At 61.6% G+C, this 18,040-nt stretch overlaps 1 protein-coding gene across 1 annotated transcript; it reads right to left on the reverse strand.

Annotated features, from left to right (window-relative positions):
• Positions 1-493: 493 nt before the first annotated feature.
• VSX2 (visual system homeobox 2) lies at positions 494-15,944 on the reverse strand. Its single transcript, XM_062181713.1, has 5 exons — positions 15,575-15,944; positions 14,246-14,330; positions 10,385-10,508; positions 1,577-1,757; positions 494-825 (listed from the first exon to the last, which is right to left on the reverse strand). The coding sequence occupies exons 1-5, from the start codon at positions 15,942-15,944 to the stop codon at positions 494-496; spliced, it is 1,092 nt and encodes a 363-aa protein (XP_062037697.1).
• Between the last annotated feature and the right edge of the window lie 2,096 nt (positions 15,945-18,040).

Below are 18,040 nucleotides of genomic sequence, written 5' to 3' on the forward strand. Positions count from 1 at the left end.
GCTTCTGGGCCTGCCGAGCAAGGCCGACCCCAGCAGGGGCCCAGGCCGCGGGGAGAAGGCTGTAGCTGAGGACCGGGGTGCTCGGGAGATTGGAGCCTCAGCGCGGGATGGTCCCGATCTGCCTCGGGACCGCGGCAGGCCATGGGTTCTCAGCAACAGCTTCAGGTGTGGCGTGCGCGGAATCCACCAGGGACACGGAGAGCGAGCGGGCGCTGGGACAGTGAGGGCCGCAGGGATGGGGTGGAAGCAGCTTGAGGGGTGGTGGGCTCTGGGGCAGCAGGAAGGCCGCTGAGGCAGGGGTGCTGGGTGAGGGCAGCCTAAGGTGGGGCGTCACAGCGAGGTCCGACCATGGCCGCAACTGAGCTGTGCCTGGAGTCGCCGGGGGTACCAGAGCCTGCGGGCCGGGGCAGGTGGCAGAGGCCACCAAGCCTGGCCCGGCGAGCACCTCCCAGCACCACAGAGTCTTGGCGCTCCAGCGCCTGGGCCGGCTGACCTAAGCCACGTCCTCAAGCCGCGGGGGGCTCAGCTTCCCGGCCGGCCTGTCTTCGTCCCCGGCCGCCGCCGCCGCCTCTTCGGGCTCCTCGGCGCCGCGGGCCAGGCTGCCGGGCGCCGGCGCAGTCCCCAGCACCTTGGTGCTGTGCTCCTGGGCTCTGGCCCGCAGCGCCGCGATGCTGTGCTCCCGCAGCTCCTCCTGGGAGAGGGCCGCCTGCGGCTCGGGACCCCGCTCCCCCGGCTCCAGCTTGTCGAGCTTGGGCAGGGCCTGGCGCTCCACCTCGGGCTTCCTCCCCGACTCGGCCGCCGCCTCCAGCGACTTTTTGTGCATCCCTAGAAAGAATTGTTGGTATTCGGGTTTAGAAAAGCGCCTGGGAAAGCCATCTTGAACTGAAAAAACGGCAAAGATAGAGAGAGGCCAGAATTAAGGACGAGCAGAAAGCCTTAGTTCACACCGAAGTCCCGCGCATCCCAGGGCTGGGCTGGGCTGGGCTGGGGTCGGGGCAGAGAGGTGGCCCGGACGGGGTGGGGGGCTGGGGGGTGCAGACCAGCAGCTGAGACAGGTTCATGCCAGCCCCCGGGCATGCCCACATCTGGCCAAGGGGGAGGAGGCACAGACCCTGGGCCCAAAGCCACACCCCTCTGGCAGGCCCCTCCAAGGCACCATATTAGCTCCCTGGTGCCCCCGCTTGGGGTTTCAGGTCTTGCTTAGCACCTGGTGCTGTCGCAGACACTGGGTGGCAGGTGGGGAGAGAGGGAAGGTGCCGAGATGTGGGGGAAAGGCATCCTTTGGACACAGACAAGAGAGCTGTTTCAGCTCTCCCAGGGCTGATCCTAGGGGAAAAGGCACCCTTTGGGGACAGACACACACACCCCACAGGACCAGAAAATCCACTCACACACCATCCACACCGGTCCTTGGCACCCAGGAAAGAGGGGTAGGGGTAGAAGCGAGGCCCCAGGCCCACCTGCCCTGGGAGGCCTGTTCGCTGTGGCCCGGGTCCCGCTGCCCCAGCCTCCTCCTCCAGGGAGCCCGCTCGCCTCACAGCAGGGGCAGGGCCCCAAGGAGGGTGCGGGCTCTTACCCAGGAGCCACGGGGCACAGGAGTCCATGATGCCGTCCTTGGCAGACTTGAGGATGGACTCGGGCAGCGGGATGGAGTGCCGCACCATGGCCCCGTACAGCCCGTACTCCGCCATGACGCTGCTGCGGCCCCAGCACTTCTCTCGCTTCCTCCACTTGGCTCTGCGGTTCTGGAACCAGACCTGCAGGGGCAGAGGGGCAGGTCAGGGGCCCTCACCCAGGGCCTGCCCGGAGCGGTGCCCCGGGGGTGGTCCAGGCGCTGGGGGACAGGAGGATCAGAAAGACTAGTCACGTCCTATGCGAACACCATGTGCAAAATGTTTGTTTGTTTGTTTGTTTGTTTGTTTTTAATCAAACCCGCTCTAGGAAGACAGGCACCTCCCAGGTGGGCCGTGGCAGGTGTGGCCCGGTTGCTGCTGAGAATCGGGGCTTACACGCCGCGTGTTCACAAGCTCTGGTCTGATCGGCGGAGCACGCCTTCCTTCCAGGGCCCGCCCCGGCGGCAAGGCTCGCTCAGGGCGCCCGGGGCCGCGGACGGTCCCCGGTCCCCCGGCTGTCCCCGGGCGGGCACGGCCCAGACCGCCTGCCCGCTCCGCCGCGCCACAGCCGCCCGGGCGCCCACGCCGAGCACGAGGGGCCGGCTAGGGGACGCAGGGGTGCCCTGGGGGGTGCCGGCCCACCCCAGCCCGGTTCGGGGAGAAGACCCCAGAATCCCTGCCCTGTTTGGGGAGGGAGGGCTCCACGGCGGCTCTCCAGAGAGCTTCCCTCTCGTGGTCCCTGCAGGGGGTGCGAGACCCCAGACCCCCATCCCGGGAGCAATCGGCGGGCGCGGGGCCCTGTCCGCGCTGGGGGCCCCGGGGGCTCCGGCCCCGGCCGACGCCCCCCTCCCCCCCCGCCCCCGCCCCGGCGGCCGAGGGATCCGCTTTTGATGAAAAATTGCTCCGGCTCTATTCAGGAGGCGGCAAAAGAAGACTCACCCCCAGGGGCAGCCCCGGGCTGATTGAAAAATAAGTTAATTTCAGTTTGAATCGATGGGCCTCAGGCACTGAAATATCACGGGAAATTAAAGCGGCGGCCCTCGCGGGAGCCGCGGCATTGACCCGCACTAATTAATGCTGGGGAGGCCGCTCCCCCTCCCCGGGGGACCCCCGAACACTTCTCATTTAACTAATTAGACGGGGAAAATTGGGTGTTAATTTGTGCAGCTCTCCCCTCCCCCACCGCCTCCCCCGCAGCGGCTCCCAGCCGGCCCCGCCCCGGCCGGGGGCGCGGGAATGAATGCGGGGCCCGCCGGCAGATGGCTGCCCCGGTCACTCCGCAATCTTCTCCGGCTTGATTGCTTGATTAGGTCGTTAGCACATTAAAAAAAAAAAATTGCTTGCCGTCTGGCGCTGGCGTGATGAGTGGGACGCGCGGCAGCGCCTGGGTAATTTATCTTTTTATACGGCAAAGAATTTGATTTCAATCTGCAGATATATGGGGCGCCTTTGACACCTGTTTAACACCGCACCGCTGACAGCTTAACCCTTCGCTTGCCTCCGCCGCCGCCGGGAGCCGGGGCTGGGCCGGGCGGGGCCTCGGGAGTGCGGGAGCCTGCCTCTCCCGCCGCCGCCGCCGCCGCCAGGTGGCGCAGTGGGCGCCGGGCGGCCGCGAGCTGCAGCGAAGCGAGGCCTGCCGCAGCCGGCAGGGGGCGCTCTGGAGGCGCCCACATGGCCCGCAAGTCCGAGGCGCTCAGTCCCCGCGCCCGCACGCATCAAGCTGGCCCAAACGTATGGAACCCGGCCTTTCTTCATGTAAATAAGCCCGGATCCTCTAACAACGGGAGCGACACGGTTTCAGGCGCCGTGGGCCCCGCCACACCCACGATCGCCGTGCCGCCCGCAACTTTGCCCTCATCGGGTTCCACGGCACCTGCAGGTCCTGCGCGCCCGGCTCCACGCGTCCCCGAATCACCCCGGCTCCCTGCAGGGCTGTGGGACGTCTGCCCAGCCGGGGCCCCTCCCCAGGGCCTGCGGCCGGTCCGGCGCCTCTCGCTCGGCTGTCCTCTACGGGTACCTGTTTGCAAAAGCCGAGCAGGAATAATCCACATAAACGTGTTAAGTGGCTCTGGTTCCATCCACCTCTCCTGAAGACAACAAAGATGAGGCCCAGGGGGCGATGGCGTCACGGGCACCGAGTCCGACCCCAGAGGGACAGAAAGGCCATGTTTGTGACCCTCAGAAAGCCACCACAGGGCAGTGCATTGTAGAGCAGCAGGTCTGCGACTCCTAGTCCGGGGACAGACCGGAGAGTGGGACTTTTAGAGAAAATATGGGATGCATGCGCCACATTAGGTAACGCGGCCAAGCAGCACCTCCTAATCAAAGCTGAGGAAACCACATGGGGTCAGCTCCCCTTTTCTCCGCTAATTGAGTTTTGATGCCAAGCTTGGGAAAGAACCTGCCTTTCCCAGCACGGTTTGGATACAGAGGTCCTGGGGAAGGCACCGCGGGGCGCCCAAGCACAGATGCCTTTGGCGGGCCCAGTGCAGGTACCTGGGCAGGTGCGTTGTCCCGGCTTCCCCAGGCTTAGGAGCTCCGGAGCCGGGCGGGGCTGTGGGATGGAGGCCCTAAACTCAGGAAACAAGGAAGGGAACACAGACTTGGAACCCAGCTCCTGGGCAGGCTCTAGACTCACAGCCATTTCCCTAGGTTTCCTCAGACGGGCAGATGAACAACTGGGCTGTTCGTGAGACTTCGCCTGCAGATCCGGTCCCCGGGGAGCGGGTGCCAGCTGGTCGCTCAAGCCGGGAGTCATCCAGACCCTCGGTGATGGGCTCCCGGAATGTCTGGCTCTCTGCACAGACCAGATGCTGCTCTGAGTTATGGGGGAAACCTGGGCGGCAGAAGCCGGCTCTCTCTAGGATGGCTGCCAAGGAAGCTATGGTAATAATGGAAGGACGTGGACACGCGATTGGAGTTAACCCTGACCGCTCTTCCCTGCCCAGCGCGTGCACGGAACGTCAAGGTTTCTGAGACGCTCTGAGGTCAGCCTGTCTTGAACTGGAATTCCCGGCTCTGAGACACTGCCGTGCGGTGCAGCTGGCAACACCGGCATCCCGTGTCGGAGCGTGGCTGCTCCGCTTCCCACCCAGCTGAGCTGCGCCCGGAGAGGCAGGGGAGAAGGCTGAGTGCGCAGGCCCCTGTCACTGATGTGGGAGTCCCGGGTGGAGTTCTGGCTCCTGGCTTCTGTCTGGCCCACCCGTGGCTGTTGCAGCCATTGGGGAAATGAGTTCTCTCTGTCTCTCTCTGCTCCACTCTGTCATTCTGCCTTTTAAATTAATAAATCTTTTTTTTTTTTAAATACATGTTACATGACCTCATGGTCTCAGGCTCTTCAAATGGAAAACCAGAGCACCAGCTTTTTAGAGCTGTTTTGAGGGTTAAATGAAATGACTGCAAGGGCATAGTCACTGCTCGTAACACAGAAGGCGCTCAATAAATGCTGACTGTTACTGTTCCGGTGGAGGCCCAGGACATCAGTAGCTTCCCCTCCAGCATCCGCAGCGCCAGGAGCCCCGGCCACTCCCTGCACCTGTCTGCTGTATTGCCGGCCCTTGAGGTGTGGCTGCAGGAGGCCGCCCAGTGGCACCTGCAGGCCCCATGGAGGACCCCCTCAGCTCCAGGGGCTGTAGGCGGTGGTCTCCTGGCTCCTTCTCCACCCCCCCCCATTGGCATTGAGGCCTCCTCTTCACAGGGGGTGTTGCAAATGAAATAAAACCACACCAGGAAAGGCCTGGCACCGGAGAGAGCTAAAACCTGCCTGCCTGGGCAGACGCGCCGCCCGCTGAGGCTGACGCATGAGGACGACCTTCCCTGCGAGGCTCGGTCCTGCGGTCGCCTGCCTGGGCGATTCCTTCCCAGAGTGTCGGCCCCTGCGCCCACCTTGGCTCTCGGTCCTGAGAAGTTGCTAGTATTCCTTCAGGGCCTCGCTCGCTTGGTTTCCTGATGGCTTCGGCTGCTCCCAAGCTCATCAGGAGAGCCTGCGTCAGGAGCCTGGCCAGGACGGGGACCCTGCCTGACATTTCCGGGTCACCAAGGGTCACCAGGCTTGAGAATGAGCCTGGACTTCCCGGTACCTGTCCTCTCCGAGGTGGTGCCCAAGTGGCGAGCAGAAAGCCCGGCAGGATGGTGCTAGCTGTCGGCAGTGTGCGCGCCTGGCCCCGGGGACCTGCAAGGGCTCACTGGGTCCAGAGGGACTTCTTGCCCAAGGGATGCGCCTCTGCTGGGAGCCACTCTGGTCACCTCCCCTGTCCCTAGCCCCGCCTGCTGATCTTGCCATATTGCATACATGGCCACGTGGAAGTGTCCGTCACGGTCACGCAGGTTCTTTCCACACCTCTGGCTGGAAACATGAATGTGTAGGGGCCTCTGACTCTGCCTGCTCAGCGCTTCCCACACCGAATTTCAGCCCCAACCAGGCCCATAGGAGCTCAGGGGAGCCCGACCTGCTGCAGCCTCTGGTGTCCGCTAGGGGGCAGCTCTGCCCACATTTCCGGCCACAGCAGGGAGCATCCCTAACAGGTCACTTCCTCCCACACCCAAGCCCTGGACACCCAAACTCCGCTCCCTGCCACTTCCAACACCGAGACCTCTACCCCAGCCTCTGCCGCGGACCTCCTGCACTGACTACGCAGGCTCCCCTGCAGAGACGCGAAAGTGCTTGCTCCAACAATGACAGCAGGATATGGGGGAGCTGGGGGCCCTGTGTGGGTATCTCAGACTATGCCCTGGTGGTTCTAGTAAGGTCCTGGGCTGAGATACACAGCAAAGCCTCCCCCACCGGAAATCCAACTCCCTAATACTTTGTTCTCTGCCCTTGGCCAAGGACCCGGACATTAGAGGCAGAGAAGGCAAACTTCCCCCTCCACAGACACAAGCTGCTGGGGGCGCACGGTGGGGGAGGGGCACACACGCTGCTCATTTTGCAAAAACTGTGGCTCAGCAGTGTTTGCGTTTTACAATAAGTGCAATTTTCACCTGGGGGGGGAAAAAAAAAACACCGCACGCAAATAAGCAAATACTTGGAAATACTCCAGTCTTACTGTTCTCGGAACCTGTGACCCCAAATAGGAAACCAGGGCTGTTTGGAAGCCCATTCCTCTTCCACCCAGGGCGGGTCTCTGGCTCGGCCAGCAGTGACTGACGTCTTCATTTTGATTTTTTGGAGACATAGCCCTTGCTGTGATTATGCCGTCGGTCCGTGTAGACCGCGCTCATGTCTACCTTGTGACCTCGCGCGTGGTCCGGGGTGAGGACCGGGTGTCAATCCCAGTCGACTGCCGTCCTCTCGGGCCCTTGGTTTCTCCATCCAGAAAATGGGCACGAGGGTAACATCTGACTCAGCGCGCTTGTTGTGAGGGTTTAGCGAACGAAGACGTGGCACGTGCTTCGTCTCTGGGCCAATGTCGAGGATGTCATACCCAGCAGCAGTAACACCACGGAAGTGAAGTTACCGTTTCGGAAAGACATCGGCAATATTTTACAAGTGAGTAGTCTGAGCGTGGAGTTGGACTTGCTGACAGTGAAACACAGGGGGACGGGGACACCTGTGTCCCCTAGCGGAGCGCCTGGGCTCAAGCCTGCCTCTGGCTCCTGACTCCAGCTTCCTACTGAGGCAGACCCTGGGAGGCGGCAGTGGTGGCTCAAGGAGTGGCGCTCCTGTCACCCACGTGGGAGACCTGGATGGAGTTCCTGGCTCCCAACTTTGGCAGCTCACAGCCTTGGCCCTCGCTGGCACTGGGGGAGTGCATGGGCTCCCTCTGTCTCTCTCTCCCTGCCTTTCAGGTGGATACACGAATATCTTACACCTTTTAAAACGTCAGAGAAACGTGTTTGCGTTTTCACAGCCACACTGTGGGGTCCCTGGACATCAGACAGCAGGCCTCAGATACATGCAGGGTTAAAGTGGATTGGTCCAGCAGTGGTGCGTGCCCAGCTGTCTTCCTGGGACGACTGGTGTCCCCCTGATCCGTGTCTAACTCCACTGACGGCAGCCCAGGCGGTTGTCAGAGCCAGAACGAATCCCAGGCATCTGATCACCTGTCCATCCCAGCCCGAGAATTCCTGTCCCCACACCTGTAATAGCTCCTCTTACCTGCCCCCCATCCCCTCCCCCCCCCCCCAACACACAGGCTGGGCAGGGGCTGGCATGGGAGGGGCAGCTGTGCATTTTCAGAGCCATTGTTCCCACCTAATCAACAGGATGAGGAAGGCTAGAGGGCCTGGGGCCTGAATTTGCACCCTGCGTGGGGGTGGGTGGGCTGGAGCCAGGCTGCCGTGGATCATGCACCAAACGTAATCTGCCTGTGTGCCTCAGTTAGCCCATCTGTAAGATGGAACTGATGAGCCCCAGCTCACCCCGAGCTCTGCAGACTCTGCCTGGACAGGAAACCAAAGACAGGTCAGCACTGGGCTGCTCCAGGCGGAGGAGCGAAGACACGGTCTCTCTTCCAAACTCACCTAAGAGCATCTGCCCGCCTGTAACACTGTGACTAGGGACTTTCCTTCCTTCCTTCCTCCCTCCCTCCCTCCCTCCCTCCCTCCCTTCCTTTCTTCCTTCCTTCCTTCCTTCCTTCCTTCAGACTAGTTTCTGGAGCTGGTGTAGTGGATAAAGCTGCCACCTGCAGTGCTGGTATCTGGTATGGGTGCTGGTTCGAGTCCTGGCTACTCCATTTCTGATCTCCCCTCTGCTATGGCCTGGGAAATCATCTGAGGATGGACCAAGTCCTTGGGCCCCTGAACCCGCGTGGGAGACCCGGAAGAAGCTCTTGGCTCCTGCCTGGTCCAGTCCTGGCTGTTGTGGCCATTTGGGGGAGTGAACCAGCAGATGGAAGACCTTTCTCTTTATGTCTCTTCTCTCTCTCTGTAACCCTGCCTTTCAAATAAATTTTAAAAAATTTTTGTTAAATAAATAAATAAAAGGAGGCCAATGATCACTGCCCTGTGGGGGTCATCAAGACGGGGCACACGCCAGGCACTGCTCTGAATACTGGGCTGCTATGGGCCATCACATCTCTAACCACTACACCACCCTGCTGCTCCTGTGTGCGTCACATGGTTAGAACACCTGGTGCGTGGAAGCCGCTCTGGCACTGACGGCTGGGACTGTTACCCATATATATGCACCAAGATCCTTCCCAGCCACTAACGCCCTTTGAGCCAGGGCTACTCCCCACCTCCCAAGCACTTTCTGGGGGCAGCGTTTAGCCACATGGGGCACCCAGGGTCTGAGAGACTCCTGCCTGGATCCTCCCACAAATCCCCGGGCCAATGCCCCCAACCCCAGGGCAACAGATGTTGCTTGCTCCTCCCTGCTGGCACTGATGGCTTCAGACACCACCCATAGAGGACCCAACTGAGTCCAGCACACGCCCACTGCAGCCCTCGTGGCTACAAGACGGCAGCCCAGGGCCGGCCTGTCCCCACCCCAGCCACAGCCAGCCTGTAGGACAGCCTCTGCGAACCACAGCTGCGGCTCCTGACCACTCACTCACGCAGTGAGGACTTCCACCAGCAGGGTGACGGCCACACGGCCACCACAGGGACTGGCCCTGGCAGCAGGCACACGCACGGGAGATTCAGAATCAACACCCGGCTTGCCCCCTGGGTGGAGGTGGGCGGGACGGAGCCGTGGATCATGCACCAAAGTAATCTGCTTATGAATAATTGAGCTCATTGTTACTGTCCGTGTTGAAAGCCATCGCTGAAATTCCAAATAGACTTGCAGGGAGAGGAAGGTCCTCTTGGAAAAGCAGCTCCGGCCCCATTCCCGATCCCTATCCTTCCATGGGGAGCGAACAGCAGCACACGCACCCTTCTTCAGCTCCTTCTCTGCGCCCCCATCACCACCCCACACCCTATCTGGAGACACAAAGGACCCTGTTTGGGGAGGGAGGGGAGTGGGTCCTTCAGGAAGTCAGGACCTTGCCCCCTGCCCCAGCCTCTGCAGCAAACCCCTCTCTGGACACTGGATGACAGTTTTGGGGTGAGATCGGCTAAGGCAAGGCCAAGTCTTCAGGAAATGATCCCCTCCCCCACTCCACCTCCTGGAGGCCCTGCCTAGGAAAGCATCCAGACACCCCCCCACCCCCCCCACCTCCCTCCCCACCCCCGCCACAGAAGTGACCCAGCCACCCCAGGGAGCTGGCCACCGAGGGAGCAGGTAGGCGGCTTCCAGGCATAGAGAGTTCTCATTGCTGCCACCACCAGGAGGACTCAGGGAGGACCCCCAGCCCAGAGCAAACTGCCCCAGAGGAGGAAGGGCAGGGTGAGGTGCACCTGCAGGCTGGCATCCCAGGGGCAGACCAAGGAGAAGTAAAGGAGCGGGTGCTTGGGGCAGGGCCAGCACTGCCCGCAGGGAGGGAAGGAAGGCGCCCCAGCTGGCTGGGGGTGATGGGGAGTAGCCGGGTGGGGGTGGGGCAGCAGCTCCTTCATGGAGCAGGGAAACAGCCTGGGGCAGGGCTAGAACCACCTCCCCCTTCACAGCCACCCAAAGATACCTGGGGCCACCTTTGGCCTTGGAGCAGCCCCTGCTTGGAACCTAGGATCCACCTGGCACCCCCCTCTCTCATCACAGGCCTCTCTGGAAGCTGCAGTCCACAGAAGCAGGCCAAGCCACAGCCACTAAGCCTTTGTCCACCCCCAGCCACGTCCGGGGCAAGTTCAGGCCGTAGCAGAGACGGAGACTGGGGTCACAGGTATCCGGGGCCCTGGAGAGGCAGGTGTCCCCAAGGATGGGGATACGTGGGAGACAGGGGTCAGGCTGTTACCTGTATCCTGTCTTCCGGCAGCTCCGTTTTCATGGCCAGCATCTCCCGGGCATAGACATCTGGGTAGTGGGCCTCGTTGAACGCCTTCTCCAGCTCCTCCAGCTGGTAGGAGGTAAAGATCGTCCTGAGGGGGCAAAACCAGACCCTCAGGACTCCAGAAATGGAAAGGCCGGACTCAGAGAGAACAGGGCGCCTCCCTGAGACTCCGGGGCTGGCCCAGCACGCCCAGATCAGGCTCTCCCTGTCTCTATCTCGGGTCTCTCTCCAACTCTCTTCCTCTCTCCCAGTTTGTCTCTCTCTCCACTTTCCGTCACTCAAGGCGGAAGGCCCCCGCCACCTTCCTGGAGTGGGGGTGGGCATGGTTTCGCCCTGGGAAGCTTCTCCCTGGAGCAAGTGGTAACAAGACCCTGGAGGCGGCAATGTGAGGCAGTGGGGCTCAGCGGCCACCTGGGACATCCGGCTCCCACATCAGATGCCTGGTGCAAGGCTCGGCTGCCCCTTCCTGTACAGCTCCCTGCTAATGTGCCTGGAAGGCGGCAGGTGATGGCCCAAGTAGCTGGGTTCCTGCCGCCCACGTGGGAGACCTGGAGGGAGTCTGGAGATCCTGGCTTCGATCTGGTCCAGCCCCGGCTGTTGCTGGCATTTGGGGAGTGAACGGGTGGATGGACAATCTCTCTGTCCTGCCTCTCTGTCTCTGCTCTCTCTCTTTGCTTCTCAAATAAATGAATACATAAATCTTAAAAAAAAAAAAAAGAAAAAGGAGAAGAAAATCCTAGGAGACTGCCCAAAGCCCCCCATGTTTGTTTCAAGCACAGAGCCGAGGTGCCCACCCCGAACACAAACACCCCAGCCCCAGGCAGACCTGCCCCGCGGGCTCCTCTCACAGACTCTAGAGCTGATTTGTAAAATTCCAAAGTCGCAAGGTTCACCGGAAGATCAAAGGCAGCTGCGGCTCTGTGCCCCTCAAACCACCCCTGCCCCTGCCCGGCCCCTGCCCCAAGCCCTGCTTTCCCCCTTATCTGCCTTTCTCTGCCACCACCCAGAGCAACCAGCTGCCCAGAGCTGCGCTGGCTCCTTCTCCCGGCTCCAACCTTGCCACATGCAGGCGGGCGCCCATTCAGACACGGAGAGCCTGCGGGCACAGCCCCCCCCCCCGCCCCCCAAAGAGCAGCTCCCATTGACCTACTTTGTGACAAAAACTGCTTTAAAGACCTGGTAAAACGAAACAAAACAAAACACTACTTTCTCTGGCCCTAGGAAGCCGCCACCAGTGAATGTGCTTCCAAACACAGAAACATTTGCCCCCGATGTCTGATGTCAGGGGGCTGGCAAATCCCCGTTCTGAGATAACCCACAAGACCGCCGCTCACAGCCACAAACTCCTCTCTTTCTGACCCTTCTCCTGGACCCCCACCAAGCCAGCAGACAAGGTAGTGGATTCCACAAACTGAACTTGGGAAGCTGGATCGCCCGGGATCTGCACCCTGCCACCGGCGCGGGGCTTTGGAATCCCTTGATGCCGTGCCCTCACCCCACACAAGGGAAAGCTACAGGGCTCAGCCCCATCTGTCCCCTGTGCTGCAGGTGCCTTGGAGTACCTTGAGGCGTCACGCAGGGGTATGCGTGGGAGGAAGACTGCGCTCCTTAGAGAAAAAGACTGGTCTGATTCTAAACCATTGTGTCTGTCCTTGCGGGGGTGGGCTGGAGGGGGGCATGTGGGATTGGCATCGACAGAGAAAGCGAATTCTTGAGTCTGGAAGAGCTGTTGCTCTGCATATCTATTCTGCCACCCGAACAGATCAGCAACATAAGTAATCAAAAAAGTGCAAGTCCTCTCCAAGGCCAGGGAAACTGAGGCACACAGGAAGTGGGACCTGGCCAGAGCCAAAGGGAAGAGTGGATTACTGGTCACTCGGAATCACTGAAGGACCTCACCTTGGGTTGGGCCCTCATTCAAAACAAGAAAGAAAAAAAAATCCTTCTGACTTCCCCTAATTCCCAGCTCTGAGCAGGTGCACATCTGACGCAGGCCCTGCATGCACTCCAGGCAGGTCCCCCTGCCCCACGGGGAGACCCAAACCCTGCCGCGGGCTTGTGCAGAACCCAGAGCCTTGGGCTCCCGTCTAGCCAGTCTGAGCTTTCCCGCACCGGGGAGAGCGGATACCCGTCTTAACACGGCTGCTCCATCCCCATCCCGGCCCATGCCTGCTAAGCCTGATTTGTTTTCACCCCATCTCCTCCCCAGGTTCCAGGCTTTCCTACTCCCAAATCCCTAAGTGAGAGAAGCTCAGGAAAACGCTGTTTTTGTTTTTTACTAATTAAAAACTGCACAGAAACCAGAAGCTATTGTTCCCTTTCCAATTACCTGCTCCCTTCGTGCACCAGAAACTGAAATCCAAGTCCCCCATCCCCACCCCAAAGCCCCCGCAGGTTTCCCTGTTGCAGCAGGAGGGGAGTGAGGACACAGCTCCGGACCCTGAAGCGCCAGCCACACAGCTCCAAGTACCACCAGGAAGCACAGTCCCAGACCCCAGGACCTGGTGGATGAGGTCCCCCAGGTTAGCCACGCTCTGGGACCCACACACACACACACACACACAGCACAGGAGCCGGACCTCCCTGCATGGCCCCATCCATGCCTGGGAGCGACACCAGCCGAGATGGGAGCCTAAGAGGCGTTTTCATGAATATTTGTTGTGAGAATGGATATTAAAAAGGACCAATGACAAGACTTTTTTATAAAATGTTTCCGTTTAAATAAAACTAGAGGGACTAAGAAGCAAACAGCTGTGCGGAGGTAATGACCCGAGGACCCAGAAAAGCAAGCCGAAGTTCACGCTCACCCAGGCAGAGCCCCCGGGCCGGAGAAGGCAGGAAGGGGCGTTTAAAAAGACGGGAGTCAGCGGGGGAGTTCTGCGAGGGCTAAGGACGAGAGAGTGCGCAGAGCCTGGGAACAAACCCGGGAGGCAGAGGGGTGCGCCGGGGGCGCGGGGTCGGAGCGCGCCCGGGCGGGACTCTGCGGCCGCCGGCACCAGACCGGGACACAGAGAACATGGGGGAACAGCCCGGAGGTGAGCGCAGGGGCCTCACCCGGGAGCACAGGCAGGCAGATTTCTGCTTCTCGTTCTTTTATTCCCTTAAAAACCTCCGCGTAAATTCACACAAGGTCCTGAGCGCAGCGAGGGTCTGGGGACGGACGGGGGACAGGGCGGATACTATTCCGCTCTGTGTCTAGAATCTATTGCGTTTTAACTCCGCGAAAGGCACGTTTTAGAAAACTCTCCATGAAGTCTACACCGCAGCCAGGGCTGGGGGACCGTTCCTCCGACACCCTGCTCTCCCCCCTCCCCCATTTTACAGATGGGGAAACTGAGGCGCTCGGAAGAGGAGCGGACAGCTAAGAATTAAAACAGCAGAGGCCAAGAGACGATGCTCCCTCAGGGCTGATTCCGCTCCAGCCTTGGGGAACGGTGGGAGCAGAACGCCGCGGGGCCGGCGAGAGGGCTGGGGAGCCGGAGGTGGGAGCCCCCCGCACGCCGCGGGGTCTGCAGCCGGTCTCCGGGATGAGCCCGAGCGGGGATCCGGGGCGCCAACCCCTTTCGCACCCAGCGTGGGGCCTTTGCTCTCCCGCAGCGGGAGGAGAAACCCCGCCACACTTCGCCGTCATCCGGCACCGCACGCAGGGCCCAGGGCCCGGGCAGACAGCCCCAAACAACGCCCCGGTCTCTGCGCCCCGGCGCGGCCTGGGGCCTCGGATCGAGGGTCGGTGAGAATAGGGTCCGAGCGACCCCAGAGCGAAATGGGGGACAGCAGGGCGGTGAGGGACAGGAGGGGTCCGGGAAGGCGCCGCGGGGCCCTTACCTGTGCCGCCGCTTCTTCCGTTTCTTGGTCTGGTTTAACGCCGATTTGGACATTTTCCGGTCACTGGAGGAAACATCTTCCGAATCTGAAAAGCGGACGCAGGGGCATGCGGCACCAGATGGAGTGCGCTTGGCCGCACCCGCAGCCCGCGAGGGCCCCAGCCCCGGACCCCTCCGGGAGCCGCAGGGCCTGCGGTCTCCCCCGGAAGCCTTCCAGGACCCCCGGCCACCGCGCCCATCCCTGAGCCCCGGCCGGCCCCAACCCACGCAGGCGCCGGCATCTGGAGGTTTTAAGCAGATTTCGTTGTGCGAGAAGCAAAGGCCCTGGCGCGCTTGGGGCAGGGGCGGTGGGAGAGCGAAGCAGCCTTAGGGAGTCGTGGGGGCCCCCCGGCCACGCTCCCGAGTCTGCGCCCTGCCCTGCGCCCGCAGCCCAGGCGTCCCGGGCGGAAAGTTGGCCCCCAGGAGCCGGGCCGCGTGGCGGAGACCCGGGCTCCAGGAAGGGCTGGGGGCTTCGCAATCACAGCCCCCTCCTCAGTGCCGGCACAATGCGTCCCTGTTCCAGGTTGGAGAGCCTGCGACGCGCCACTTTTCGTTGCCTTTCCAAATTGAAAAAAAAAAAAAATCATAACATAACGAAACGAAAAACCGGGGGAATTGCGGAGCGCACACGAAAGCCGGTGGGCCGAGGGGGCTGGGACACAGCGCCAGCAAAGTGGCCCAGGGAGGGCGCGGCGAGGTCACTCGGGGTGCCCGAGCCCGCGAAGCGCAGGGATCCGAGCTGGTGTGGCGCCTCCGCGGGGTCGGCCGCTGCGGTGCCCGCTCGTTCCTGGGGTGACAGATCAACCCTCAGCTGACCAATGCGTGGGGTTGGGAATGGAGGAAGGACAAGGTGGGGGAAAAAAAAAAAAAAAAAAACAACTTTGGGCTGCTGGGCCGCCAAGCGCGGGGAACAGCCGCGGATTCCAAGAGCTTAGGTCCTCTCGGCGGCCGGGGCCGCAGGGGAACAGCCGGGCCGGGGACCTCCAGCCATCCCAGGGACCCTGCGCCGTGGGTACTGACACCCCACACCCTGCTTCCAGTGGAGTCCCAACGGGGCGCTGCGGCCGAGCCGGGCCGGACGCGGGGACTGGAGAACTGAGCGGCGGCCGGGAATACTGGGGCCCGAGCACCCTCTGGGCCCCCAATGCCCCGTGCGGGCTGCGACCCCTCGGCCTGGCACTAACTTTTCCACCCGGCGGAGGCCTTGTCCGGCCGGCGAGAGCTGAGGGCGCGGGGCTGCTCCCGGCTCTCGCCCGCAGTCCGGTAGCCGCGCAGCCTCGCCCTCACCTACCGGAGCTGGCCGTCTGGCTGGTGTCCAGCGGCCCCGACGCTCTGCCCAGCGGCTGCAAGTGGACGCTCTGCGGGTCGGACAGCACTTCCAGGAAGGTGGGCTGCGCGTAGAAGCCGGGGAGTCCCCCGGGCCCCAGCAGCCCCATGCCACCCACCCCCGCCGGACTCAGCACAGAGCGAGCCGCTAGCAGGTGCCCGGGGGCCAGGCCGTCTAGGGCAGCCCGCGGGTGGGAGCTGGGGGGCTCCTTGTTCAAGCCTAGGATCTCCTGGATGCCGAACCCTGTGCACCGGGCCGGGGCGCCCCCCGAGGTACTCTTGGCCACTGCCTCGGATTTGGGCTTGCTCAGCGCCTCCCCGGCTTTGCCCGTCATCTCCCGGCTCTTTGGAGGGGCTGAGGCCGCAGGTCTTTTGCTCCCCCCACCCCCCCGCCGGGGTCCCCGCTTTGCGAAGTTGGTCCCAGGTGCCCCCTCCGGTGTCTAATGCTCTGGAGCCCCAAGGAGATTCCCTTTTTATCCAACCAGGCGGCAGCCCAAGTGGGGTCAGAGCTGAGCAGCCAATCACCGGGGCCAGGAGCGATTAGGAATTCCAAAAAGCTGGCAGCTCCCGCTGCAGGCGGCGCGGAGGGGCCAGTGCGCTGCGGGGGCCCAACACTGGGCTGATTCTGCAGGGTGCTGGTGGGCAGGGACCCCAGGGGCCCGGGAGGGACAGCAAGACTCAGGCTGTTTGAAGAGGCAGATGCTTTGGGGCTCTGGGCAGAACCTGGCTGGGACATATCCCCTGGGGTGGCTGGACGGGTCCCTGGGGTGGGGTGGCAGGATGGTCTGAGGCCTGTGCAACCTGCAGTGTCAGAGGTCCAAACGTGGGACTCCTGTGAAAAGATGGAGCAAGGGAGAGGACAATGCCCTGGGCCATGTGTGTGGTGGGAGAAGAGAAAGGAAGAGCCCAGGTGTGGAGACCCAGGGGAGCAGAAAGCTCAAGGCTTCTGGCCAGCACAGAGTTCAAGGCCTAGTTCAGAAGAGAGGCTCAATGAAGGGCTGGATGAGAATGGAGTCACGAATAGGGGTCCCTGGTGGGAAAGAGGAGCCCTGATGACCTCTTGGGGAACAGCTGTGAGCATTTGGATGTCTTCCTGGAGGGCGGAGCAGCAGGTGTGCCCCACTGCCACCGAGGACCTGGTTTTTCTTCCATCCATCCATTCAGTGGATCTGTGTCGGGCATCCACTGGCTCTGAGCTAGGAGCCGGGGGGTCCACGGCAAAGCCGAGAGCTACAGCAAGGAAGGGCCTGCTGCAGGGAAAGGGTGGGATTGCTGGTGTGCAGGGAGAGAGCGTGAGAGGTGAGCCGCCTGGCCTGCCCCAGTGATGGAGATCCTCTGGCCAGCTCCTGCCCTGGGAGCTGCAGACCAGCACTAGTGGTGCCAGCTGAGCGCGGGGAGTGGCAGCGGGCGGGGTGCCGCCCTCCCCCCAGAGAAGAGAAGAGCCTGAATTCTAAAGACAGCAGAGGGGCTGCTGGGTCCTCACAGCCCTCCTGCTGGCGGGCTCAGAGGACAGCGCAGCCACCTTGGGCCCAAGGGTCATTAGCGAAGACGATCTTGTGCCAGGGCCCCCCGAGTCTCTGCGCCCCACCCCCTCAGCAAAGGCTTCTGCCAGCTTCTTGGGGCTGGGGACGGCCTTAGCTATCTTGGGACACCCCCTCCCCCATGCCTAGTATACAGCAGGTTTTGAATAAAGTGTTTTTTTTTTTAAGATGTATATTTATTTGAAAAATAGAGTGACAGAGAGGTGGAAGAGAGACAGAAAAAGAGAGAGGGGGTATCTTCTATCTGCTGGTTCACTCCCCAAATGACAGCAATGCCCAGAAGTGGGCCAGGCTGAAGTCAGAAGCCTGGAACTCCATTTGGGTCTCCCATGTGAGTGGCAAGGGCTCCAAGTACTTAGGCATCCTCCACTGCTTTCCAAGGTTCATTATCAGGGAGCTGGATCAGAAGTGGAGCAGGGGCCGTGTTGTGGCACAGTAGGTTAATCCTCCACCTGCAGTGCCAGTATCCCATATGGGCGCAGGTTCTAGTCCCGGCTTCTCCTCTTCCCATCCAGCTCTCTGCTATGGCCTGGGAGGGCAGTAGAAGATGGCCCAGATGCTTGGGCCCCTGCACCCATGTGGGAGACTCGGAGGAGGCTCCTGGCTTCGGATTGGCACAGCTCCGTCCGTTGTGGCCATTTGGAGAGTGAACCAGTAGATGGAAGACCTTTCTCTCTGCCTCTCCCTCTCATTGTCTGTAACTCTCTTTCTCAAATAAATAAATAAAGTTAAAAAAAAAAAAAACTGAAGAAGAAAAAGGGGAGCAGCCAGGACATGAACCACTGCTCCGACACGGGATGCTGGCGTCATAGGGGGCAGCTTCACCTGCTGCACCATAGCGGTGGCTCCTGAATAAATGCTTCCTGACTAGAAGGTACCATATGCGAGGA

The sequence above is a fragment of the Lepus europaeus genome, chromosome 22 (assembly GCF_033115175.1).
Source record: "Lepus europaeus isolate LE1 chromosome 22, mLepTim1.pri, whole genome shotgun sequence".
NCBI lineage: Eukaryota > Metazoa > Chordata > Mammalia > Lagomorpha > Leporidae > Lepus > Lepus europaeus.

What these genes read in the sequence shown, in the direction of transcription:
- VSX2 (XM_062181713.1), bottom strand. Translation starts at nt 15,944, where the DNA reads ATGACGGGCAAAGCCGGGGAGGCGCTGAGCAAGCCCAAATCCGAGGCA. An exon ending in CAGCCAGACGGCCAGCTCCG is followed by an intron (nt 14,331 to 15,574) that starts GTAGGTGAGGGC and finishes TCCGCTTTTCAG; the next exon opens with ATTCGGAAGATGTTTCCTCC. An exon ending in CTGTGCCCCGTGGCTCCTGG is followed by an intron (nt 826 to 1,576) that starts GTAAGAGCCCGC and finishes AATTCTTTCTAG; the next exon opens with GGATGCACAAAAAGTCGCTG.